Source organism: Contarinia nasturtii, unplaced genomic scaffold (genome assembly GCF_009176525.2).
Source record: "Contarinia nasturtii isolate CC-2019 unplaced genomic scaffold, AAFC_CNas_1.1 Cnas_scaffold_1037, whole genome shotgun sequence".
Taxonomy (NCBI): Eukaryota; Metazoa; Arthropoda; class Insecta; order Diptera; family Cecidomyiidae; genus Contarinia; species Contarinia nasturtii.
In genome coordinates, this window is record NW_022198383.1 from 5179789 (window position 1) to 5201752 (window position 21964).

A 21964-nucleotide genomic window follows, 5' to 3' on the forward strand; every position below is an offset into this window, starting at 1 on the left:
TTATAAGTTAATTGTAAATGACACATCAGTTTCTGGATCTAATTAAATTTTGTATTGCAAAATGCGTACCTTTCCTAATCTTTTTAACCTGTCATTATCGATGAAAATTTCACGCACTTTTATTATTTGGCTTCTTTTTATTTGTTCATTTTTAATGAATACGATAACATTCATTGATGACGACCAATGTTTTTAATGAACGTCAATGTTTGTATACATAGAAGCCTAAAATTAAATGAAAATCTCTGGTATGATTCAATTTTCTGATTTATATTGTAGTCTATATTAACTCAAATGATAAGGCAACTAATCGTTTTATTTTTCCATCTGGAAGTATATTTTCTACAAATGCTTCTTTGAATCTCACCAATTGAAATCAAGAGAGTGGTCATAAAGATAAAGACTTATTGTGTGCATTTGCATTGTTACGTTGTCGATAAAATTCAATATAACCACATCTTAGTATCGCCAGTTAACTTTTAAACGGCAAAGAAATCAGACGTAAGTGTCAGTAATGCTCTAAATAGTCAGTATTGTCTTTCATAAAGTTCGGAAGTGAAATAGAGTAATTTTCTTTTATAGACATGTCGTGTACTAACTTATAAGAAAAACAGAAAAAATAATATAGATTAGCTTGAATGAACTTTTTCTATCAAATCACAAATAATTTGTTTATCAAATAAATCGTATTCATTTCAATAAATTATTTTTTAGAATTGAGTTTCAACAACAATGAACGAACCACACGGACAAACTGTTAACGGTAAGAACTAGTGAACATTTTTAAAATGACGGCATTTACACGTATTATATTTAAAAAGAATAAATAACAGTCGTTTTATTGTATTTAACTCGCAAAAGATTTTCATCTGAATTCAAAGAAAACAAAATTTGAAAGACTTGTGCCGAATTTTTAATGTTTGGACACACACTGTTTAGTGTTTACAGCGCCAAAAATCAAAACGTTATAGATTTCATACAAAATTTGACACTGGTTTTTGAAATTTCTAACAATTCTTGAGATCTTATCTTCTGAAATTGGCGATAAGGTGTCAATCAAAAATTGATCCAATGAATTTAAAGAGGTCAACATTTCAAACCTTATTTCGTCGAAAAGTGAAGAGCTAAATACTTACGTTGGTACAATAATTATAACAATCACTTCTATTATTTTGTCAAAAATATCGTGCTATGTCTTTTCATTTCAAATGAATATTCAGCCCAATATATTGTCTGCAAAAAAATTCCAGAGAGGAACAAAATCCGACAAGCCTAGAGAATTTATAGTTATTTTCGTTACACTTTTATTTTTATTGGACGAAAAAATCTAATCTAATGATTATGAAATTTATGTTGTTCAACTGTTCTACTGAATTTGTTATGATTACTTGATAAAAAAATTGTATTATCTGATTCATTATCGGTTTTATTTTTAATGATGTACTATCAAAGTAATTGAACACAATAGTTGTCTAGCCAATTACCTAAATTTACCGTTTCCGATCTTTATTGATATGCGATCAGATAATTTTGTGAACATGAGATTCATCGATAAAAATACTTTCTTTACACTTGAAGTGAGAGTAAAATTAAAATTTCATATCAGATGAATGTGAAAAATACCGTGGAGAAATGGAAACGATGTAGCGAAAAAAAGTTTATTTTTGTTGCCTTGTTTGTTGCAAATTGCATTGTTACATGAAGTTTTCTTATTAGCTTGAGAAAACAAAATAATGTCATGGCAATCATGGATGTCGTGGCAATCTTATTTTGTTGGTTATACAATAACAGATGATTCAATACGCATTGATGTTTTAGAGTGCAATAAATTGATAGAGTATAGTGTAATAAATTCCATAGCAGAACACTCAAAGCGCTTGCTGATGTTCGTATATGTTGTGTTTAGCAGAGTTAAGTTTGAAGTGATTTTATTCATGAAAAGTATTGGTATTTATATGGGATTGACTTTATCAATAAATGAATCATTAACATTCGTATTTCAAATTTAGTTTCATTTTTACTGCTTTGTATATACGTGCAAGCTAATATATTAACCTGTTTAAATCATTAACACAATATTAGTTCGATTCATCTAGAAACTAATATTTCTCAATAATAATATTGTTCAGATTCATAGAGAAATCAATATTTCTCAACAGTATATTATCAGCTGGAGTGTTAAATCAACAAATAAGTTCACAGCGGATATCAATTTTAATTTTGCCTAACTGCATCCGATTCATAGCCATAAAATTGGTTCGGACGTAGTTTGTATATTCGAAATGTAGTTCAATTTATGATAAATTTAAATGTTTGATGTCATTATCTATTACTTTATTTAATTGCAAAACGTTCAAGGTGTGCCAATGCATGATGTACCTCAAAGGTTGGCTTATCCCAAACGAGTTTTTCTGATCATTGGAAATGAATTTTGTGAACGATTCAATTTCTATGGATTGAGAAGTAATTAATATAAAAATGTTACTTTTTTTTATATCAAATTGTAGTAATGCCGTTTTTTTTTTCATTTTTCTAGCCATTTTGACAATATATTTGACAGACAAACTCGGGTATTCAGCTGATGACGCCACTGTTTTATATCACGTATATATAATGTTAGTCTATTTCATGTGTATCTTTGGTGGCATTTTGTCTGATACGTGGTTGGGAAAATTCAATACCATTTTGTATTTGTCCATTGTTTACTCGATTGGAAGTGTAATTGTTTCGGTTGGAGCAATTCCAATTGGATTTTCACCTAAGGCAGCTCTATACATCGGATTAGCTCTGATTTCTGTCGGTAGTGGTGGAATAAAACCGTGCGTATCCGCCTTTGGTGGGGATCAGTTCAAATTACCGGAACAAGCGGCACAAGTTGCAAAATACTTTTCCCTGTTTTACTTTTCAATTAATGCTGGATCGCTTGTTTCAACCACATTAACGCCAGTTCTTAGAGAAGACGTTCATTGTTTTGGAGAAACAAGCTGTTATTCACTTGCGTTTGGAGTTCCTGCCGTTTTGATGATACTATCTATTTGTAAATTTCATTTCAACCGAACATATTTTTAAAGTCCAAAAGTCTCATACAACGCGTTTATCTTTCAGTGTTCTTTTTGATCGGAAAGTCGTCGTACACATATGTTAAAACATCATCAGAGAACATGATCATAAAAATGTTCAAATGCATATGCGTAACATACCTTTTACAATTTCCAACCTTTTACAATCTCAAGAAAAGATCTTTCAAATAGTTCTTTTTTTGCCTTATAGCATGCAATCGTGACCAAAAGACGTGAAGGAAAAAGAAGCCCTCACAAAAATCTTCTAGATTACTCGATAGATAAGTATGGAGCTGAATTGGTTGGTGACATAAGAACATTGAAGAAGATTTTGATTCTTTATTTGCCTTTGCCTTTGTTTTGGTCACTTTTTGATCAGCAAGGAAGTCGCTGGTAAGCCTCATCAAGAAATTGAGTCAGTGCCTTAGAAGGAGAATTATTTTATTTGGATTTTATACTCTACCTTTATGTCTATTTATACTAGGACACTGCAGGCCAAACACATGAACGGAGATCTTGGATTTTACACCATAAAAGCCGATCAAATCCAACTGATGAATCCACTTATGATTCTCACGTTCATTCCGGCATTTGAAGCAATTGTTTATCCCTTTTTGAATAAAATCGGACTTGGACGACCATTACAACGGCTTACCATTGGTGGACTCTTGGCCGGTGCTTCATTTTTCCTATCAGCACTTGTTGAATTCTGGATTGAATCGTCGGATGAAAAATCTGTAAATCTACTGTGGCAGGTGCCGCAATATGTAGTCATTACTATGGGAGAAGTGATGTTTTCAGTAACCGGCTTATCGTTCTCGTATGATCAAGCACCCGAAAGTATGCGATCTGTTGTACAAGCGTTTTGGCTTTTGACCGTTGCATTCGGAAATGTAATTATTGTGTATATATCTGGAATGCGTTTCTTCGAATCACAAGCTTTCGAATTCATTCTGTTCGGGTCATTAATGTTCCTCGATATGTTCTTATTCGCCTTTATTGCACGTTCATTCAAAAGCTCAACCACAAATGAAGCTCAACAAACTATGTATTTGAATAACATCGAAGAGAAATCATCAGCGTGAAAGACTGACGTTTATTTTCATGTTTTAACCTACTAAATTTGCAAATTTTGTCACCACAATTTAATTGAAGCCATAATTTATTCTTTTAAAAATCATCAAATTTTTGCATGGCATTTAGAATTAAGACGATTAGAATTTTCATATTAAATCTAATGTAAAAGAAGTAAACAAATATATTTTAACTAAAAAAATCATGGTTTATTGTTTAATAGCTTTCGAAATTTGAATTAGTAAAAGAGCTGAGTTAAAAAAAATTATATTATTTCTCGCGAGATAAGATCGCCAAATATAAACCATTTGTCCGAATATTGAGAGGAGGATCGATAACGAATATCAAAAATTCTTTATAATACAGTACTATAGCATTTTTGAAGATAATTTTAAAAGATCAATATCAACTCTAAATATAATAATCCCAATATTAACCAAAATATCTATAATTGCTTTCAAGAATTACATAAAAAATCGACACATTTAAATGCCGTTGGAAGTTGCTATAATTGTCTAATTCAAAATTAAAATGGTTGCATACTTTCAGGCATTCTTTTTTATTCACTCATTGATTCATAAATGTCTGAGTGAGCGAGCGTGCTTTATATGCACATGTGTGATCTATTATTCTAATTTAATTAATCTGCTTTTCTCCACTCAGACACAATGAATGAATATGAGAATGGAAGAATTTGGTCTCTTTTTTTGAAATAAAATGAAAATGAAGCCGATTCTTTCATCCAATCTATATTCTGTTTCGTGTGTGTTCACTCACTTTTCGTTAGAGATATAGAGGTAATATATCACTTTGATTCAATTAAGCGAAATTCGATTGATTTGCAAAAATTGAACGTGTGCTCACGCACTGACACCTTCGGAAGATAGAAAATTAGTTAAGGTCACAATTTAAATTTTCATATATTAAAAACATATGTTCTTCGACGCCAAAATATTGTAAAATTGATGGAAAAAATCGAAATTAAACTTCACTCATAAAAAAAAATTAATGTTACCAACCGAGATTTTTTTTGTGAGATTACCCAAAAATGAAGAAAAAACATGACCTTAATTTTCTCCTACATTGATGCATGTCATACATTTTTGGACGCATGAACAGAAAAAAATGTGTCGCGTCATTGTTCAGTTGCCAAAGTTACAACGTAAACCGAATGTAATTTGTATATGCGCGACAAGTTCATGTAAACAAATAACACAACTGCTATATTAAGAATATCAATGCAACGTAATTCGTTGCTGTTCTTTCGTCATGTATCACTTGCACTTGTTGCATGTATAAAAAGTGAAGAGTGGTTCAAAATACTTTGGAAAGAAACTTTATGTCAAATTCCTATTGAAAATTTCATCGTTATTTTTTTCCTTCGTTTGTTATTGGTAAGACGCAAAACATACAACGCATTCGTTTTCTTCATCATATTTGCAAATAAATTTAAAAAACAAAAATAAAACAATAATTTCACATACACATTGAAGAAATCACTGTGTAAAATAATGCGTTTGTGTGGTTAAACCGAGTGAGTGCTCAGCTGTTACAAGCTGATGATGCTCGCAATCGTCAGTCGCACAGAACCCGTCGAACAGTTAACAGTTTTGTTTTGTATCGTGCTAATATACACATATTTTTTTTGGTAGTTTATCGTTGTAATTTGGCGAAATTTTCGTTGTGATTGTTAATAATTCAGAAAATTGTGCGATCGTTAATCGAGGAGATTTATACAAAACAATTGTTATTTCACATACGACGGCCGCATTTCATGGAAATAATAATTATTATATCTTTTGCAAATATACACTATTTAAGCATGTTTGTAATTTCGTTACAAAATGGACTGAAAATGCAGAGCTAATAAGCCGCCGTCACACTGACTCAAAAATCTGAGAATAAGAAGAAAAAAAACCTCAAACGAGTTTTAAATTTAAATAAAAGCAAATATTATTGAATTAATAGACCGTTTAAATTGTGTGTATGTGTGTTATATTGTTTAGAGATATTCCATTTTTATGTGTTGTTTTTTTTTCGGTTTTAATTCACTTATTTTGAATCAATGATTTCGCACATTTTTTTCTCTCCCTCTCTGTTATGCGCTTTGTTTTAATTGTGTATTGTAGACGAAGAGCAACAGCACGTAGTGCTGACAGCATCGCTTCAGTTTGTTTTAGTACAGTGCAATGGATAAGAAAACACGCTCGATTCTTTCCGTGTCATTAGTATTCTATTAGCGCTTACCACACCAAACTGAATCGAGCCGTCTCGAACGTTTCCAATTACCACACACAAACACACAGAATTTCTCGTTGATTAAAAGTTCATAAAAATAGAGCTGCTTTTTTAAAACACAAAAATAACATGCCTGCGAAAGTGTTTGTATACATTTTTCCGTCTTGATTTCATTTATTTAGTTTGGTAACTTCGTTAACTATCTGAGCAAACTGAAAAAAGAGTATTTCAAATCGATTATTCGTTCACAAGCATTCACACATTTAGGTTCGCGCTTGTTTGACAAAGAACCCGTAACGTTTAATCATTTTGTTGGTCGGTGTGCATGTTTGTGGCGCAAAAATAAATCACCGATGAATTTGCATCGATAGCACAGGCGATCGCACAGATTTCTAGTGACAAAAATTGTTCCATACTTACTAAATAAAATCGAAAGCCACTTTCAAATGTCAAACAATATAAATTATTAGTGCAATTTGTTCAAACAGCATTTCATCATTTTGCTTTTCGATTCAAAATCGATAAGAAATATTCCGATTTTGTTGTTTTAAAAAACAACAACACATAATTCGGTGAAAAATTCAAGGTTCATTATTTCTTGATTTGCAGCCGTCCATAAAAAAACCTACTATAGTGTGATGAGAAAAAACATCAATTGACTTATAATAATTATTCGCGGTGAAAAAACCCCGTTTTTTTGTTGATTATTATTCTTTCAGATGAACCAAGAAAACGAACAAAACACGAAATAATACCCATGTTGAATGAAACTATACATTAGCATCTATAACGAAAATTTAATAATTTCGGCGATTGAGCAACAAGTGTACGACGACTATCGAAAACAATTTTAACAGATTAAACAGATCTAAAGAGATTTTTTTTGTGTGTCGTGAGTTTTATATTTTCGATTCATCATGGTGAGCGGTGCGATGGATATTAAAGAGCCGGTAAGTAGGATCATTATTGCTATGTACATTGGAAAAAAGCTGAATATCTCGAATCCCCATCTAAATCTTGAATCTTGTATAAACAGACCTTTGATGTATTAACAATTGCGTACATCTTAAGTCTCTCAAAATTCAATATATTAGCACTATAAAATTCAATATACCGAATAATAAACCTTGGTCTTTGAATCTTTTTCTCATTATGAACGCATTATTTTCTTAATGACAACATTTTGCCATTTCCATGTGATGAAATACATCAACATTTTACTGTATGTCAATTGTAAATAAGTTATGCTGTAATATATATTTTTTCCCCAAGTTTTTGGTGTAGAAATATTTCAAATATCTTGTAAATACGGTGTTTCTGTACATAAAATTGAAACGAAAAAGAAAAAAATTTGAAAAAGAAAAGTGATGAAAACATCATATTTTTAAATCTCACAACTTTCATACATGATATACAAGCCATAAATATAAAATCAAACAAATTTATTTGTCCATACCAAGTATCAATTCCGTTTATTTGAATTCATCACAACACACAGATGTGACAATTTTTGTTCTTCGAATTCAGTAATCGTCATTTTCAATGTATTTGGGACGCGATTAATAAATATTCATTAGTAATTTCAGTCACTCAGGTACTAATACTACTGTTCTCAGATAATTAATGTTTGCATCTCAAATAATCATATTTGTTCAACAAAACTATTTCATATCATTTTTGGGGTCTCTCTCTTTCTCTCCTTTTCTGTGATTAACTGTCACGATCACTTTAAATTGATTAGATAGATCCGAGCAAATATTTGATGTGAACAGTGGTCAAATCCAAATACATCAACAACTTGAATACAAAATGTATTCTAATCGTCTGTCAGGTTTCGTGTATAACTTTTATTGAATTGTCCATAATTTCTTTATGATCTATAAATATGATGGACGTATTTTATGCACGTCTTAACGAATCGTAATTAAAACATTTTGCAGTTAGACAATAAAAAAAAGTCCATTGCTACGCGTATACATTGATATTCAAAACATCTGTACTTGATGGATCGGTCAGGTGAAGGCTCATGCTGTTTTTTTCAACAATAAACAATTGACTGAAATTGCGTTCATAACTTTTCGAACGGTGTTACATTGATGGGCAAGAACGAGTGTGTGCTCTTTTAAATTCAATCGAACGAAAACGATTCAATCAAGTGTCTTTTGATGTTCATGTCCAATATAAAATAAACAGTTTGTTAATTTTCGACTGTGATATTTGAGTTCCAATAATTGATAAAAATCTTACAAATCTTTTCATCGCATGTTTGTTTATTATGTTCGATACCGTTTTAATTCGCATTCATGGGGTTTTATTCTCGACGTAGATTACCTTTTGTTTTTATTTTTTTTTTAAACAGGTTTATAAAAAAACCAAAACGAGACATTGAATTTCAGACAAAACTCTAAATAGCTTGATTGATTAGGCTTTAAAAACACAGAACGTATTAATCGGTTATGCGGTACAGAAAAAACGGATTTATACTTGAATATATGTAGAAATGGCGTCGCAATAAAGTACAAGTGAATAATTTCATTTGATTTGTTTCAATTTATTCAATAATTGTTTCAAGCCAATTTTCCCACCAAATAATATTACATGCTAAACAGAAGGTGAGTAAACGAACGCCTCAATAGCGAGAGAGTATAGAGCATATTCAAATATTAAATTCACCACACTTGCGAGAACTGTCAGTCAATGTGAATGTATGGGTTTCACATCGACACCATACGGCATGGTTGTTCTGTGTGTTTGACAGTTGTTCCATTTGACTTTTTTTCATTTTCTGTGCGAAAACGAACGAAATTGCAATCAATTTGCAATTAAATTTACTTAATTGGTGATTTGTTTTCAAAAAATGACCCAATAATTCGACAATGGGACAAAATCACTAAACGAAACCAAAAAGATTTCAAACATTAGTATAGTTTAAAACAAAGTTTTTTTTTTCTCTTCTACTAATATAAATGGATATATTTGCGCTGCTGATTTCATCATCGTGGAGAGAAAAAAAAAGTCATAGCAATTAAAATAAAAATTTATTAAAATAAGAGTGTAAATAAAAAGAAAATGGGTGCATCAACGTCAAAAAAAGAAAATCTGCCACAATCGAGTAGTCCAACAAAGCGAAATGTGGATCTATCACGTTTTGCAGCCCGTGTTGATAATGTGAATGTGAGCGGCCTTGGCCGGACGCACGATGATTATGTAAATCGGGCGGTGCGAAATCTCTTTAAAGCAAAAACATTTAATGAAGTTGTACTTGAAGTGAAGACATCGATAAAGCAATTGGAAGAGCTTGGAATTTACAAATCGCTGCGGGCAAGCATTGATATAAGTCGCGGCGAGAATGCAACGGAAAATGGTTATGAGGTGTCATTTGATGGCGTTGAATTATCTCGACTCACCGGAAAAATTGGCACAGAAATCGGACAAAATGAGGGAGCCGTCACAGTCGAAGTTGCATCGCCAAACCTTTTCGGTCGTGGTGAACGACTTACGGTGCATGGAAGCTATAGCAATCATAAAACAACTGACATAAATATCAAATTGACAAAACCATACTATCATACGATATTAGGTGATTTCAAACCAGAAACATCAATTATCCTATCAAAGTATACGGCGGAATTTCCATGGTCGAAATATCGAACTGACAATTTGGGTTTAATATTGGATGCTGCATTTTGGTTGCCCGCACAAGTTCATCATAATGTTCAGTTGGAAACGTCAATCAGAGAGATTGGATTGACAGCACGTCAAGTGCCATTGGTCTTGCGAAAAAATTGTGGACCTCGATTGGCAACCATTTTACGGCATACTTGCACAATAGACGAACGTGACAGCACCATATATCCAAGTCGTGGTATTTTTCTTCGATCCACACAAGAAATTGCTGGATTTGCCGGAGGCAATGTTGGTTACACAAGTACCAATACACATGCTGAACTCAATGTACCTTTGTTTGCTGGTATTTCGGCTCAATTTTGCGGACGCATCGGTCTTCTAAGACCAGCCAAAATGTCACCACCTGTACCTATCAGTAGTTTATTCACTTTGGGCGGACCACAATCGCTTCGTGGCTATGTAATGGCCGGTGCTGGTGAACATGTCGATGGCATCGCTGTCGGTGCACATTCTTACATGGCAGCTGGAGCACATCTCTGGGCACCGTTACCATTCTTTAGTCGACAGGGATTTGCAAATCTATTCCGTTTACATTTCTTCTTGAATTGCGGAAAAACCGATTCATTTGTACTGGATGCCACCAATTTGGCCAGTTCGATGGGTGTGGGAATGGCATTGCGAATGGGCGAACGCGCTCGAATCGAATTCAACTACTGCGAACCACTCACAAGTAAAAATAGTCACTTCTTCAAGAAAGGCTTTCAGTTTGGCATTGGCTATGACTTTATTTGAAGAAATTAATTAGAGAAAAATGCATTAAATTCTTACAGAAAAGAAAACTAGTTTGATGTGTTCTCAGAAACACAACCACAAAACAAATCTCACTCGCTTTTAAATTGTATGTGCATTTTGAGCAGGAATTGTTACCCGTACAAACCGTATAAGTATTTTTTTTCTCTCTGTGTAAATGTTACACCTCAAACCATCAAATTTATGTGCGTCACGACAAAGACAGATGATAGATCAAAATGAATATTGTACAAGATATTTTCGTTAAAATAAAGAAAATCGAAAAAATAAAACAGATCTTTGAAATTTATTTTGAATTCGAATAATAATCATCTTTGTGGTAGAATTCATTCACATGTCGGTGTGACATTGAAAATTGAATGTCATTTTGTTTTTTTACAAATATGTTTTTTTCTCTTTTTTTTTGAAGTGGATAAGTTGATTTTTACTGATGATAAATACGGAATTGTAAAACTCACGTAAACGTCATTTTGTGCACGTTTTTCGTTTGGATCAGCGACAAATATCTGCTTGAAAACATGAAAATAAAAACAACTTTAAAAATACCACAACGTTAATGATGATAATGCATTGTTTTAGCATTCTTTTATGGTTTTTTATGCACATTTTTGCTTTCACTGGAATTTATCATTGGTTACGTTACGCACACCAGCATTGTCATTGCCAGACCAAACAACTAAGTATTCGTGTGATATTTACAACTTGTGAAAGCGATAATGTATCGAATGGAAAAACAAACGCTTTCGCACCATTGAATGCATTCATCATATTAATTTGCCATAATTGTTCAATTGATGAATCGACAAACAATTGGGCCGAAAAAATTGAGATCACGCCAATGAATATTCGAGTGTGTGCTCAGGTACATGATGTGTGGATTATGCCATTCAAATGAGACTATCCCTTCAATTGCTCTGTTTACTCTTGTTTTTGTTTAAAATCATTTACATATGAATTATTCGTTGGTTCAAGGCTTTGTGCTCGTTGACGGGTATATAAATTACGCATCATTTATCCAAAAATAAAAAGATACTCATTCTTCATTTGATTACATTTGCGCGTGCAACACTACTTTGACTCTTTTTTTTGTGTTTTATGCAATTAACACTTGAATCAACCAAATATGGGTACGTATTCAACGTGATTTAACACCAAGGCTGTTTGACGTTCGACGGCATACTTTCTAAAAGTAAACACGGCGTCAATTTCATTGATGATCCCAAACTTACCAATTAATTGCAGTCATTGATACCGCTTATAATTAATACTGACGATGGCCACAGTCTTCAATCATAAAAAATGATGAGTTTATTTTTTTCATAAAATTTCTTGATTTTCACATTTATTTGTTCGAAGATTTTTTTTTTTTTTTTTTTTGAATTTCGATTGACAAAATAAATTGATTTGATCATTTCGATAATTATTTTGTAAACGCCCCGATGATAACATCTCTTCTGTATTTTTTGTATTTATGATGCGATGTATCATATTTTAAGCCAATTTCGAGATGAAAATTATGAAAGACGATGGATGCCATTGAAGTATTCTTTAGTATGGTAAATATTTTTCTAGTTCAACGATGTCTGTTTTTGTTAAATAAAATAAATGAAAGCGAAAATCAACAAAACAAACAAGAAGCGAATAGCAAAGGCGCACCAACGTCTTTTTCGAACATAGAATGTATGTAATTGCATCACGCATTAAATACATTTTAAACGGTGAAGTAAATAATCGGTTAAACCTCTAACAATCTGGAAACGAAAATTCCGCTACGATATACCCAAAAGATTTTCTCTTGTACATTTTTTTTGCCATTTTTTTTGCTAAATTGAATGTTCGTCGCTGTGTGAATAGTAAATACATATTACTGTGTTTCCGCTGTGCGATCATGTTTTTTTTTGTTGTTCAAAATTTAAAATGTGGGAACAGTTTTACAAACGCACATTCACCAGGTGTTGAAAATCAGAATAACAAAGCATCGTGTGAAACTGATGTCAGAGAAAGCGAAAATTCATAGACATGTTACAAAAATCATTTCAGCTTTTTTTAATTGTTTTAATGTGGAATAATCTCATTTGTGAACTCTAATTCAACTGATAATCTCAGCGACGACGACGAATGACGATGGTAGCGCCGATGCTCAAATTATGAAATATAATTAAGTATAAAAAAAATTCCCATTATAATGAAACCTAAATGCTCCATTTAAAAGACTGCGAGTTTATTCCACTTCAAAAACAGGTAGTTTCATTCATAATTGAGTTCTTACAAAATCAGTGTGATACTTAAATAAAATGCGAGCTAACATTTTTTTCAAGCGTGTGCCGAAACATTTTTATTTGAATTAAAACTAATAATTAAAGCTTATTATCGCAATGTGGCGTCTAAATTCATATGACAATAATTTGCAGTAATTTTGCCGTATTTTCGATAAACAAATGTTGCATTCAAACGATTCAATGAACGCATAAGTGGTCAAGGTTGAACCAAAATATACGTTGAACACAAAGCTACAGTTCACATCGGTTCACATAAATGCATGCGATTTTAATGCGTGTGATCATGAGCCTCCGATTTAAACGAAACATTCGGCGAAAAAATTGCAATTGATTTTGAAACCAAAGCCGAGAGATTCCAAAATCGTGCAATTTATAAGCTAAAGTAATATTGTTAGGTACGTGTTTCAATCTAATAAAATTTGGTTTCAAGTATGCGAAATGTAGCAACTGAGAGCGTTACTTTTTTTCTACAAATCGTACTATCCCACTTATTTCCTTTGCTTTTTTTGATATCGATCGCCTTGTGTGTCATTTGTCTGCATAAATTGCCAACTGGTTTTTAGCAACACAACCAAATCGTGCACCGATTTTCCACACATACCTAGATTTTATAAATTCTTTTATGATATATATATTTTCGATTTTCTCTTTGCAGAAGCTGAAATATCCCAAATCGGTGGCTTTCATCATTTGCAACGAATTCTGCGAGCGGTTCAACTATTATGGCATGCGAAGTAAGTTCGTGTGTGTGTATGCGAGAGAGTGTTTCTTACTCTAAAAAGCAATGTTACATTCGAATGGCTTACATTCGCCGCAGATGACCGATAATTTAAATTTTAGTATTTCTCATCTTTATCAATGTTTCCCTTTCATTATCTCTCTGTTTTTTTTTCGTTAAACAGCGGTGCTTGTACTGTATCTCACTGCAAAGTTGAAGTATTCGAATGATGATGCGACTGTTTTATTTCACGTATTCGCAAGTTTAGCATATTTCTTTCCATTAATTGGTGCAATTTTAGCAGACAGCTACTGGGGCCGTTTCAAGTATGTTGAATGTTTTTTTTATTTTTCATTTAATTTTTTATCAAAACAATCGATTTCTCACATTCATAATGGTTGTTGTGTATTTTCTTTGGTTTTCTGTTTAGGACAATCGTCTATTTGTCGATGATTTATGCTTTGGGCACCGTCGTGTTAACGGTAGGTGCCGTACCAACTTTGAAGCTGCCCGCAAACGAAGTGACCATTCTTGGGCTCATATTGATATCAGTTGGCACTGGAGGCATAAAACCGAATGTGTCTGCGTTTGGTGGTGATCAGTTTAAGTTACCGGAACAAGCAAAACATTTAGCTACATTTTTTTCGATATTCTATCTGTCAATCAATGCTGGATCCATGATTTCAACATTATTGACACCAATTCTGCGTGAGAACGTACATTGTTTTGGCGAATTGAGTTGTTTTCCCTTAGCGTTTGGTGTGCCGGGAGCATTGATGATCATTTCGATTTGTGAGTATGCAGTTCACTTTCTTTCCAAGCGAACGAACGAACGAACGCACAAAATTCGAAAGTAATTTTAATGAAATTCTTTATTTGTATTCTCTTTTCTTTAAAAAAAAAAACCTTACAGTAATTTATGTGATTGGCAAACCATTTTATGTGTTGGTACCGCCGTCGGGAAATATTATCGTTAAAATCGCCAAATGTATCGTGCATGCGTTGAAAACTCGGTCAAAAGAACGGCAAACAAAACCACGCTATCATTTTCTCGATTATGCTGAACCGAAATATGGCAAACAAATGGTGTACGGTAGGTTAAATGCACGTGATTGCAATATATTACAAGTATCGCTTCAATATACGTACTTTTTTTCTTCATATAGATGTTAAATGTTTGCTGAAAATACTGGTTTTATACATTCCATTCCCGCTTTTTTGGGCGCTATTCGATCAACAATCTTCGAGGTGGACGTTTCAGGCAGCTCAAATGGACGGTTACATTTCACAACAATACTCAATTAAACCTGATCAAATTCAAGTACTAAATCCACTGATCGTTGTTTTCTGCATTCCACTGTTCAACTTTATTATCTATCCCTTGCTTGAGAAAGTGAAAATTAATACACCGTTACGAAAAATGGCATTAGGTATGGCACTCTGTGGTTTTGCATTTGCCATTTCTGGTTTACTTGAGTTACGTTTAGAAAAAACATACCCAGTAATGCCGAAAGCGAACGAAGGACAATTGCGCATTTTTAACGGTCAATCATGCGGCTTTCAATTGCAAACAAATTTACCAGAACACGAAAAAATCGAATTGCCACCGAACGCACTTTGGACAGACCAACATTTAGCATTTAAACCAAATGAAACTTTGCGAGTTTTTCAATATAATATCACATCCGTTGAAGGTAGTACCTGTGAACCAGTGTCGTTCAATGGAGAAATCAAAATTTTTGCACATAAAGCAACGAGCTACCTTTTAGCCGCCACCAATAAATTTGTGCAATATGAAGATTCACCGGCTCGATCGCCAGCCCTATTGCCGCGCGTTCGTATCGTGATTACCTCAACCGTTCAGAGTTCTGATGTGATTAACAAAGAGATTATGATTCAAAATATGCAAAATGCTCAATCATTTAAATTGCAATCGGATTTGAATCGGATGCATGAAGTCGACGTAGGAACATATTTTGTATGGGTGGATGGAATTCAAGTCGGTGGCTTTGAACTAAAACACGGCGGAACTTATACAGCTGTCATCAGTCAAATTAGTCAATTTAATTACGTAAGTTATACGAAATATCTATCATTTTGCAATTGATTTAATAATGATGATTTATTCTTTCAATTTGTACAGACAATGAACGTTTACACAATTACCGCACCACCATCGATACACATTTTACTACAAATACCTCAATATGTGATTGTAACAGCTGGTGAAGTAAGTTTGAATATATTTTCAAAATGCAATCAATGTTATTTATTTATTTTTTCGGTTTAGATTATGTTTTCAGTAACTGGCCTAGAGTTCTCGTTCACACAAGCACCGTCATCAATGAAATCGGTGTTACAAGCCTTTTGGCTTCTTACCGTAACTTTTGGCAATATTTTTGTCGTTATTATCGCAAAAGTAAAAGTGTTTGATACACAATCGGGCGAATTCTTCTTATTTGCCGGTCTTATGGCGCTCAACATTTTACTATTCATTTATCTGGCCAAAAAGTATAAGTATCGCTCTATTGTCGAAGATATTGAAAACGATGAAGCGGCCGCTCGTAATGCAAATGTCATCAATATGAACAGTTCGAATATAAGTACTGACACATTCACTGTCGACGGCATGTGTCCCACCACGGCGGCTATTGCTGCCGGCACAGCACCAACAAATCCACGCTTATCACTATCGAATGGAAGCAATGGTAGCGAGAAATTAGATGCTAGTCCAAAATGCTTGAAACGAGCAGCCAACGGCAAAAATGGAGTCGACAATTATGGATACACAGACATTTAGAAGAAAAATGTCATCTGCCTCATGTGGACAGTTTTTTTGTGATATTGTTAATTGTTAAAAAATACTTTTTTTTATTGTTAGGAATCGTAATGTGTCAGATTTGTATATTTAGACATTTTCCCTGTTATTTTTATTATTTTGTTTTTCTTCATGATTTTAAATTTCAATGAAACGCGCCCAGTTATAATAATTCTGTTGGAAATTTATTTATGAAAACTATACTAGAAAATTGCTTTTATCTTCTTTTTTTTTACTTTTAACTCTTTAAAACAAATTATATTTATATATTTTTTTAAAGAAAGAAGCCAATAAATATACATTCATGAACTGATATTTAAATCTTTTACCTTTTTTTGGGATGTGGACAAAGCAACCAAAATTCATCCTATTTTGTTTTGTAAAAGGAAAAAAGCTGATCTTCTCAATGAAATTCATTGAATAAATTATTACTGTGTTTTATTCATCGATTTTGTTGGCGTTTTCTTTACAAATACCTCAGTTTCATAAATTAAATTGAAATCACATGCAAAACATCATTATTCATATGCATAATATAAACTTTTTAAAAATATATTTTTGTGTTTAAATCTTTGTGCCAATTTGAATGGATCATAACTTAATTGGTAACATTTGTGACTTCTTTGGTGTAAACATTTTGAATGCGATAGAAAATATTACATGGTAAGTTCTTTTAATGCCGAACTGAATGAAATCGAATCCAGATGTGTAATGATGCGCTCTTCATCTTTGATGCCTCGATGAATGTGTAAGGCACCCAACAAAACCGAATCGGTATCGGTCCAATTGTCTTTTTTAATTGAGATTCCAACATCGGTGACACGGCCATGTTTAGCAATCTCATCAAAATTGAGGTAGTAGTAACGAGTCTCCCATCCGTTTATGGATCGATTTCCACTTGGGAAGATTTTCTCGTGTCGATTGCTCAATCCAATACAAGCGTACTTAAGTAGATTTGCCCGCAATGGAGTCACAATGTGTTCACCGGTTTTCAAAATAGCATTTGATTCCAGACGTCTATCGCTATCACAATAAACCAATAAGTTTTGATCGCCCTTATCATTTTGCACGTTTAGAACCAATTGAACATCGATTGCGTAATCGGATCGTTTGAACACAAACGAAACAATTAAATTGTCTTTGCATGTGAAATCAGTTGCGAACAAGCGAAGTTTGTTAACAGATTCACTAAATCTGATGCACGAGCCACCTGTAAGTTATTCCAGATAGAAAAGTGCGTAAATAATATGATGAATTGCTAAGATTACTTCATGAATGCCATTACCATGATACGCTTCTTCGAACTGGTATTCAAATGAAGATGGTACTGATGGCTGGAATTGTTGTTCCTGTAGATTGAACCATGGCTCATTGCCGATTTGAAGACCGTTACGATATTGCTTTTTGCCTGATCCAAGACCTGATATTTAACGACGAGTATAAATAAAAATCAACATATAAGCATTTAGTTTTGAAATTGAATTTGTCACAGGCACTCACAAAATGAAGTGTAAAATGGTAGGACATTTGGACCGCGTGAATAGAGATATGTCCAAAGTAATTTCCAAAAACGTGTATTTCGTTCGAGAAACTTTCGATTGATATCGTCAGTTCCTTCATCCCGCAATGGATGTTCATTTGGCATATTTTCAAAAGTCCAACCAGGCGCGAAAATGCCAATCGAAAGATTATGGTCTTTAATTGGTCGCAGCGTCTGAAAAAAGTCGTCATTCAAAAACTGCAAACAATCTATTAATTACACCACTTTTTACCTCATGCGTATGAAAACCGGCCGTTTGACCTCTCCCGAACACATCAATTCCCACAAAAACTTTGGCCATCTCTTCTGGATCTTTCTTAAGAATATCGACTGTACGTTGTAAACTCTCATTTCTCCACCAATAATTCAGTAAAATGCCATCCGTGCCATGATACATATCGATGTTATTTTCATTCACCTCATTTTGCCAACTGAGCGAACCTGACTCAATCAAAAATTGAGCAAACAACAACAGCAAACAACAACATTATTATCAATAATCAATCACACTGACCAATTTCAATTGAATTTTCACTGACCTGACTCAATCACACTGTCGTACCAAATAACGGTTCCATTTGGAATTTCTTCCTTTATGCGCTTTGTCATTTGTCGGACGAATTCTTTTAGTTTTGGTACTTGTTCTTCATCGATGCCACATTCAATGTTCAATAGCCATCCGTCAAATCCAAAACTTTTTGTGACAAGAACAAAAGCCTCCACGTAACGGTAAAGATCTTGTCTTGAACAAAGTAATTCGTCGAGAGTTTTTTTGGCATTATCAAACTCCACAATGATGGTTCCAAGCACCGGCACCCCATTTCGATGGCCAGCATTTATCCAAGATAGCGGTGGAATTGTAATGTAGTTATGACTGAAATAATTAAAAAAATCGATGCCGGCCCACTGAAAGAGATATTTAGGAATAAATTGTAATTCATGGAACAAAAAAATCTACCAAAAAAGAAAGAACTTTCAAAGTAAAAAATACGAACGTGATAGAATCGATAGTCATCAAACTTCTTGGATCCATGAATGAAGCGGTCACCACGATAGTTACCAGCCATATCATGACAAACGAGGACCTAGAACGATTTAAAGAAAATTTCTTTTTTAAATTTGGTTATAGCATAAAAATGGAAAAAATATGAATTTCAACGAACAAAAAAAAAATAATGATACAAAATAAATAACAAACCTTTGGTCTCGTTTTCTCATTTTGTGCCTTGGAAACATTCTGGGCATTATCATCGATGTTCAAGAACTGATTGCCATACTGTCGAGCATCACATCGTGTGATCAAAGGTTCAACCAAATTATTCCAACTGAATGGCTTTACGGTGTATTCGAGCAATTGCTGATTTGTGCGGAATGGTGCACATTCGTGAAGCCATTGCGAGTGATCTGAAAACATATTGAATTAGCAAAGTATGCTGTTAATACGATACAGCTAGAGCAAACAAACTGTCTCAACTGCATGTTTCATGTGAATGCCTGCTTAATAAATACATTATTTTCATTATAATCAATCTAATTTGATAAATTTGTCTCGCAATAGTTATATTGATAGGATGCTTGCGGTTGAATAGATGACATTGAATTGGTCAATAGAAAATTTGATAAAGAATTCTCACGAATGCAAATTCGATAACAAAACATCTAATATTTGAGAATATTTTATGTCATTGAAAAATGATTGCAGTAGAAACATGAATAATCTATGATTCAATCATGAACTTGAATTATGATAACACAATCTTACCATATGAAATTGATGAATTAACAAATTCGAAAAAATTGTGCACAAATAATAAAATTAAAATAAATAGTCGTCTATATATCCAGCGAAAAAAACTAAACATTTTAAAAACAACGACGGAAAAACAAAGAGAGACGTAATTCTTCAAAGCTTGCACAATTGAGAATGCCTACTCTTTAACGCCAACAAGACAAAATTATTAATTTTTTGTCAATATTGTGTAAAGTAAACAATGACACGTGTGTTTTCTCTATAAAAATTAGAAAACCACAAGTGTATTCTCTCATTTCACATCTCAGTACAATACAATTTACAAAATATAATACAATCGGCGTGTAAACATTCCAATTGCAAAAAAAAAACACTTGTAAATAAATGACAGAGTAGTAGACTGAGGTGAATATTTCGCCAGTGGTGAATTTATACCATTCTGACATTATATTGACATTTCTTCGTTGTACACAAAATTCATTGTAAAGCGCTGGAAGTTTTCAAAATATTTATTATTTTCAAAATAGAACAGAAAATGAATAGCGAAAACATTGAAAATGATTCATTCGATGACATTTTGGCACAAATTGAAGAACCAGTGACGGTTAAATCAAAGGTGCCAAGTGAAGTGAAAAAATCACGATTCTCTACAGAAAATGACGATGATTTGGATAGTCTTTTGGCCAATATTACAATGCCAGATGAAGCATCGGCATCGTCTACACAACCCGCAGAAAAACCGGTCACCAAAATGGGTTCAGGAAAAACGAATTGTGTGCTGGTGAACCCCAAACAAAGAGGTATGTAACAAAAAGTTATGAAATAAACGAGTTGTGAAACATTTTTTTTACCAACAGGCAATCCAATTCTCAAGTCAATAACAAATGTTCCGTGGGAATTTGACGATTCAATCATTCCCGATTATGTGGTCGGAAAAACTTCATGCATCCTATTCCTTTCGCTCCGATATCATTCGCTGAATCCAGATTATATTCACAATCGATTGAAAGAACTTGGAAAGCGATACGAACTACGCGTTCTTTTGGTACATGTCGACAATAAGGTATGATTTGATATGTGAATCTTAAAGAAAAAGACGATGACAGTTGATATGATTTTTACACTTAATTCAGGATCCAAATAATGCACTGAAAAATTTGACTCAAATGTGTTTGCTGGCCGATTTAACATTGATGCTTGCATGGAACCCGGAGGAAGCTGGTAAAATAGTCGAGACGTACAAATCATTTGAAAACAAACCACCAGATTTGATTATGGCACGAGCGCAACAATATCCACATCAGAAGGTTTGTACGATTTGCGTATAATATATATATGAATATTGTCATAAACTCTTTATTCTCGATTGTGATATTCCACAGTTGGTTACAGCCTTAACTAATATCAAACCGGTCAACAAAACAGATGCAATGACATTACTTCAAAATTATGGATCTTTGAAAAACCTTATTCTAACAAATGAAGAGAATTTAGCCATGTGTTCTGGTTTGGGACCACGAAAAGCAAAACGACTCATAAATGTATTCAATGATCCATTCTTGAAAAAATAGATTTAGATTTATCGTTAGATTGTAAATCAAATATAATGTGATTGATACCAAACGAAAAATGTATAACCTCGAAAATAGATGGCAAATTTCATTTTGGATGTAAATAAAGTGCATAACTTATTTTAAATGTTTAAATATTGTCGGATTTTATTATATTAATTCATAATATAAACCCTCTAGTTCTTAATTAGTCTGCCTTAATGACCATGACATCTTGGATTAAATGTGATCCAGACTAAAATCGTCCCGTAAACTAATTACATCCCGTAAATTTCAGGCTTTCATTGACCACTCAATTGACTCTTGTGATCAGATCGAAATTGAACTAAAATTAGATATCAAACATTTCTCGTTTTATAGCAGAGCTATAGATCTATAAAACGTATTTTTCATACTACTGAACATTTTCCAAAACTAAAATGCCTGCTGTATGAACACCGTAGTCAATAAACCATTGCATATTATTGATAGCATCTTTTA

General features: G+C 33.2%; 5 protein-coding genes across 7 annotated transcripts; 4 read left to right on the plus strand and 1 right to left on the minus strand.

The window, feature by feature from the left end:
- Nucleotides 1-476: 476 nt before the first annotated feature.
- LOC116343548 (peptide transporter family 1-like) lies at nucleotides 477-4283 on the plus strand. 2 transcript variants are annotated; one of them, XM_031771673.1, is made up of 7 exons: nucleotides 477-501; nucleotides 715-763; nucleotides 2359-2463; nucleotides 2537-3037; nucleotides 3106-3191; nucleotides 3271-3452; nucleotides 3544-4283. In XM_031771673.1, exons 2-7 carry the CDS (start codon nucleotides 733-735, stop codon nucleotides 4142-4144), a joined length of 1506 nt encoding a protein of 501 aa, XP_031627533.1. In that variant the 5' UTR covers nucleotides 477-501; nucleotides 715-732; the 3' UTR covers nucleotides 4145-4283. The 2 variants fall into 2 exon arrangements, with proteins under 2 accessions (XP_031627533.1, XP_031627534.1); XM_031771674.1 differs by lacking the exon at nucleotides 477-501 and adding an exon at nucleotides 530-565.
- Nucleotides 4284-4915: 632 nt separating this feature from the next.
- Nucleotides 4916-16815, plus strand: LOC116343547 (peptide transporter family 1-like). Of its 2 annotated transcripts, none has more exons than XM_031771672.1 (9): nucleotides 4916-4930; nucleotides 7091-7321; nucleotides 13743-13821; nucleotides 13990-14131; nucleotides 14236-14597; nucleotides 14719-14898; nucleotides 14972-15876; nucleotides 15949-16035; nucleotides 16096-16815. In XM_031771672.1, the coding sequence occupies exons 2-9, from the start codon at nucleotides 7289-7291 to the stop codon at nucleotides 16603-16605; spliced, it is 2298 nt and encodes a 765-aa protein (XP_031627532.1). In that variant the 5' UTR covers nucleotides 4916-4930; nucleotides 7091-7288; the 3' UTR covers nucleotides 16606-16815. The 2 variants fall into 2 exon arrangements, with proteins under 2 accessions (XP_031627532.1, XP_031627531.1); XM_031771671.1 differs by lacking the exon at nucleotides 4916-4930 and adding an exon at nucleotides 5704-5781.
- Nucleotides 9110-11059, plus strand: LOC116343549 (SAM50-like protein CG7639). The gene has a single exon (XM_031771676.1). It carries the CDS (start codon nucleotides 9441-9443, stop codon nucleotides 10788-10790), a length of 1350 nt encoding a protein of 449 aa, XP_031627536.1. The 5' UTR covers nucleotides 9110-9440; the 3' UTR covers nucleotides 10791-11059.
- A 220-nt stretch (nucleotides 16816-17035) lies between the features above and the next one.
- Nucleotides 17036-20256, minus strand: LOC116344285 (cytosolic endo-beta-N-acetylglucosaminidase). Its single transcript, XM_031772757.1, has 8 exons — nucleotides 19926-20256; nucleotides 19362-19567; nucleotides 19159-19248; nucleotides 18703-19069; nucleotides 18396-18604; nucleotides 18124-18337; nucleotides 17909-18043; nucleotides 17036-17833 (listed from the first exon to the last, which is right to left on the minus strand). The coding sequence occupies exons 1-8, from the start codon at nucleotides 20023-20025 to the stop codon at nucleotides 17280-17282; spliced, it is 1875 nt and encodes a 624-aa protein (XP_031628617.1). The 5' UTR covers nucleotides 20026-20256; the 3' UTR covers nucleotides 17036-17279.
- A 126-nt stretch (nucleotides 20257-20382) lies between these two features.
- On the plus strand, nucleotides 20383-21575 carry LOC116344286 (DNA excision repair protein ERCC-1). The gene is made up of 4 exons (XM_031772758.1): nucleotides 20383-20713; nucleotides 20771-20976; nucleotides 21047-21220; nucleotides 21296-21575. The coding sequence occupies exons 1-4, from the start codon at nucleotides 20449-20451 to the stop codon at nucleotides 21482-21484; spliced, it is 834 nt and encodes a 277-aa protein (XP_031628618.1). The 5' UTR covers nucleotides 20383-20448; the 3' UTR covers nucleotides 21485-21575.
- The last annotated feature ends 389 nt before the right edge of the window (nucleotides 21576-21964 follow it).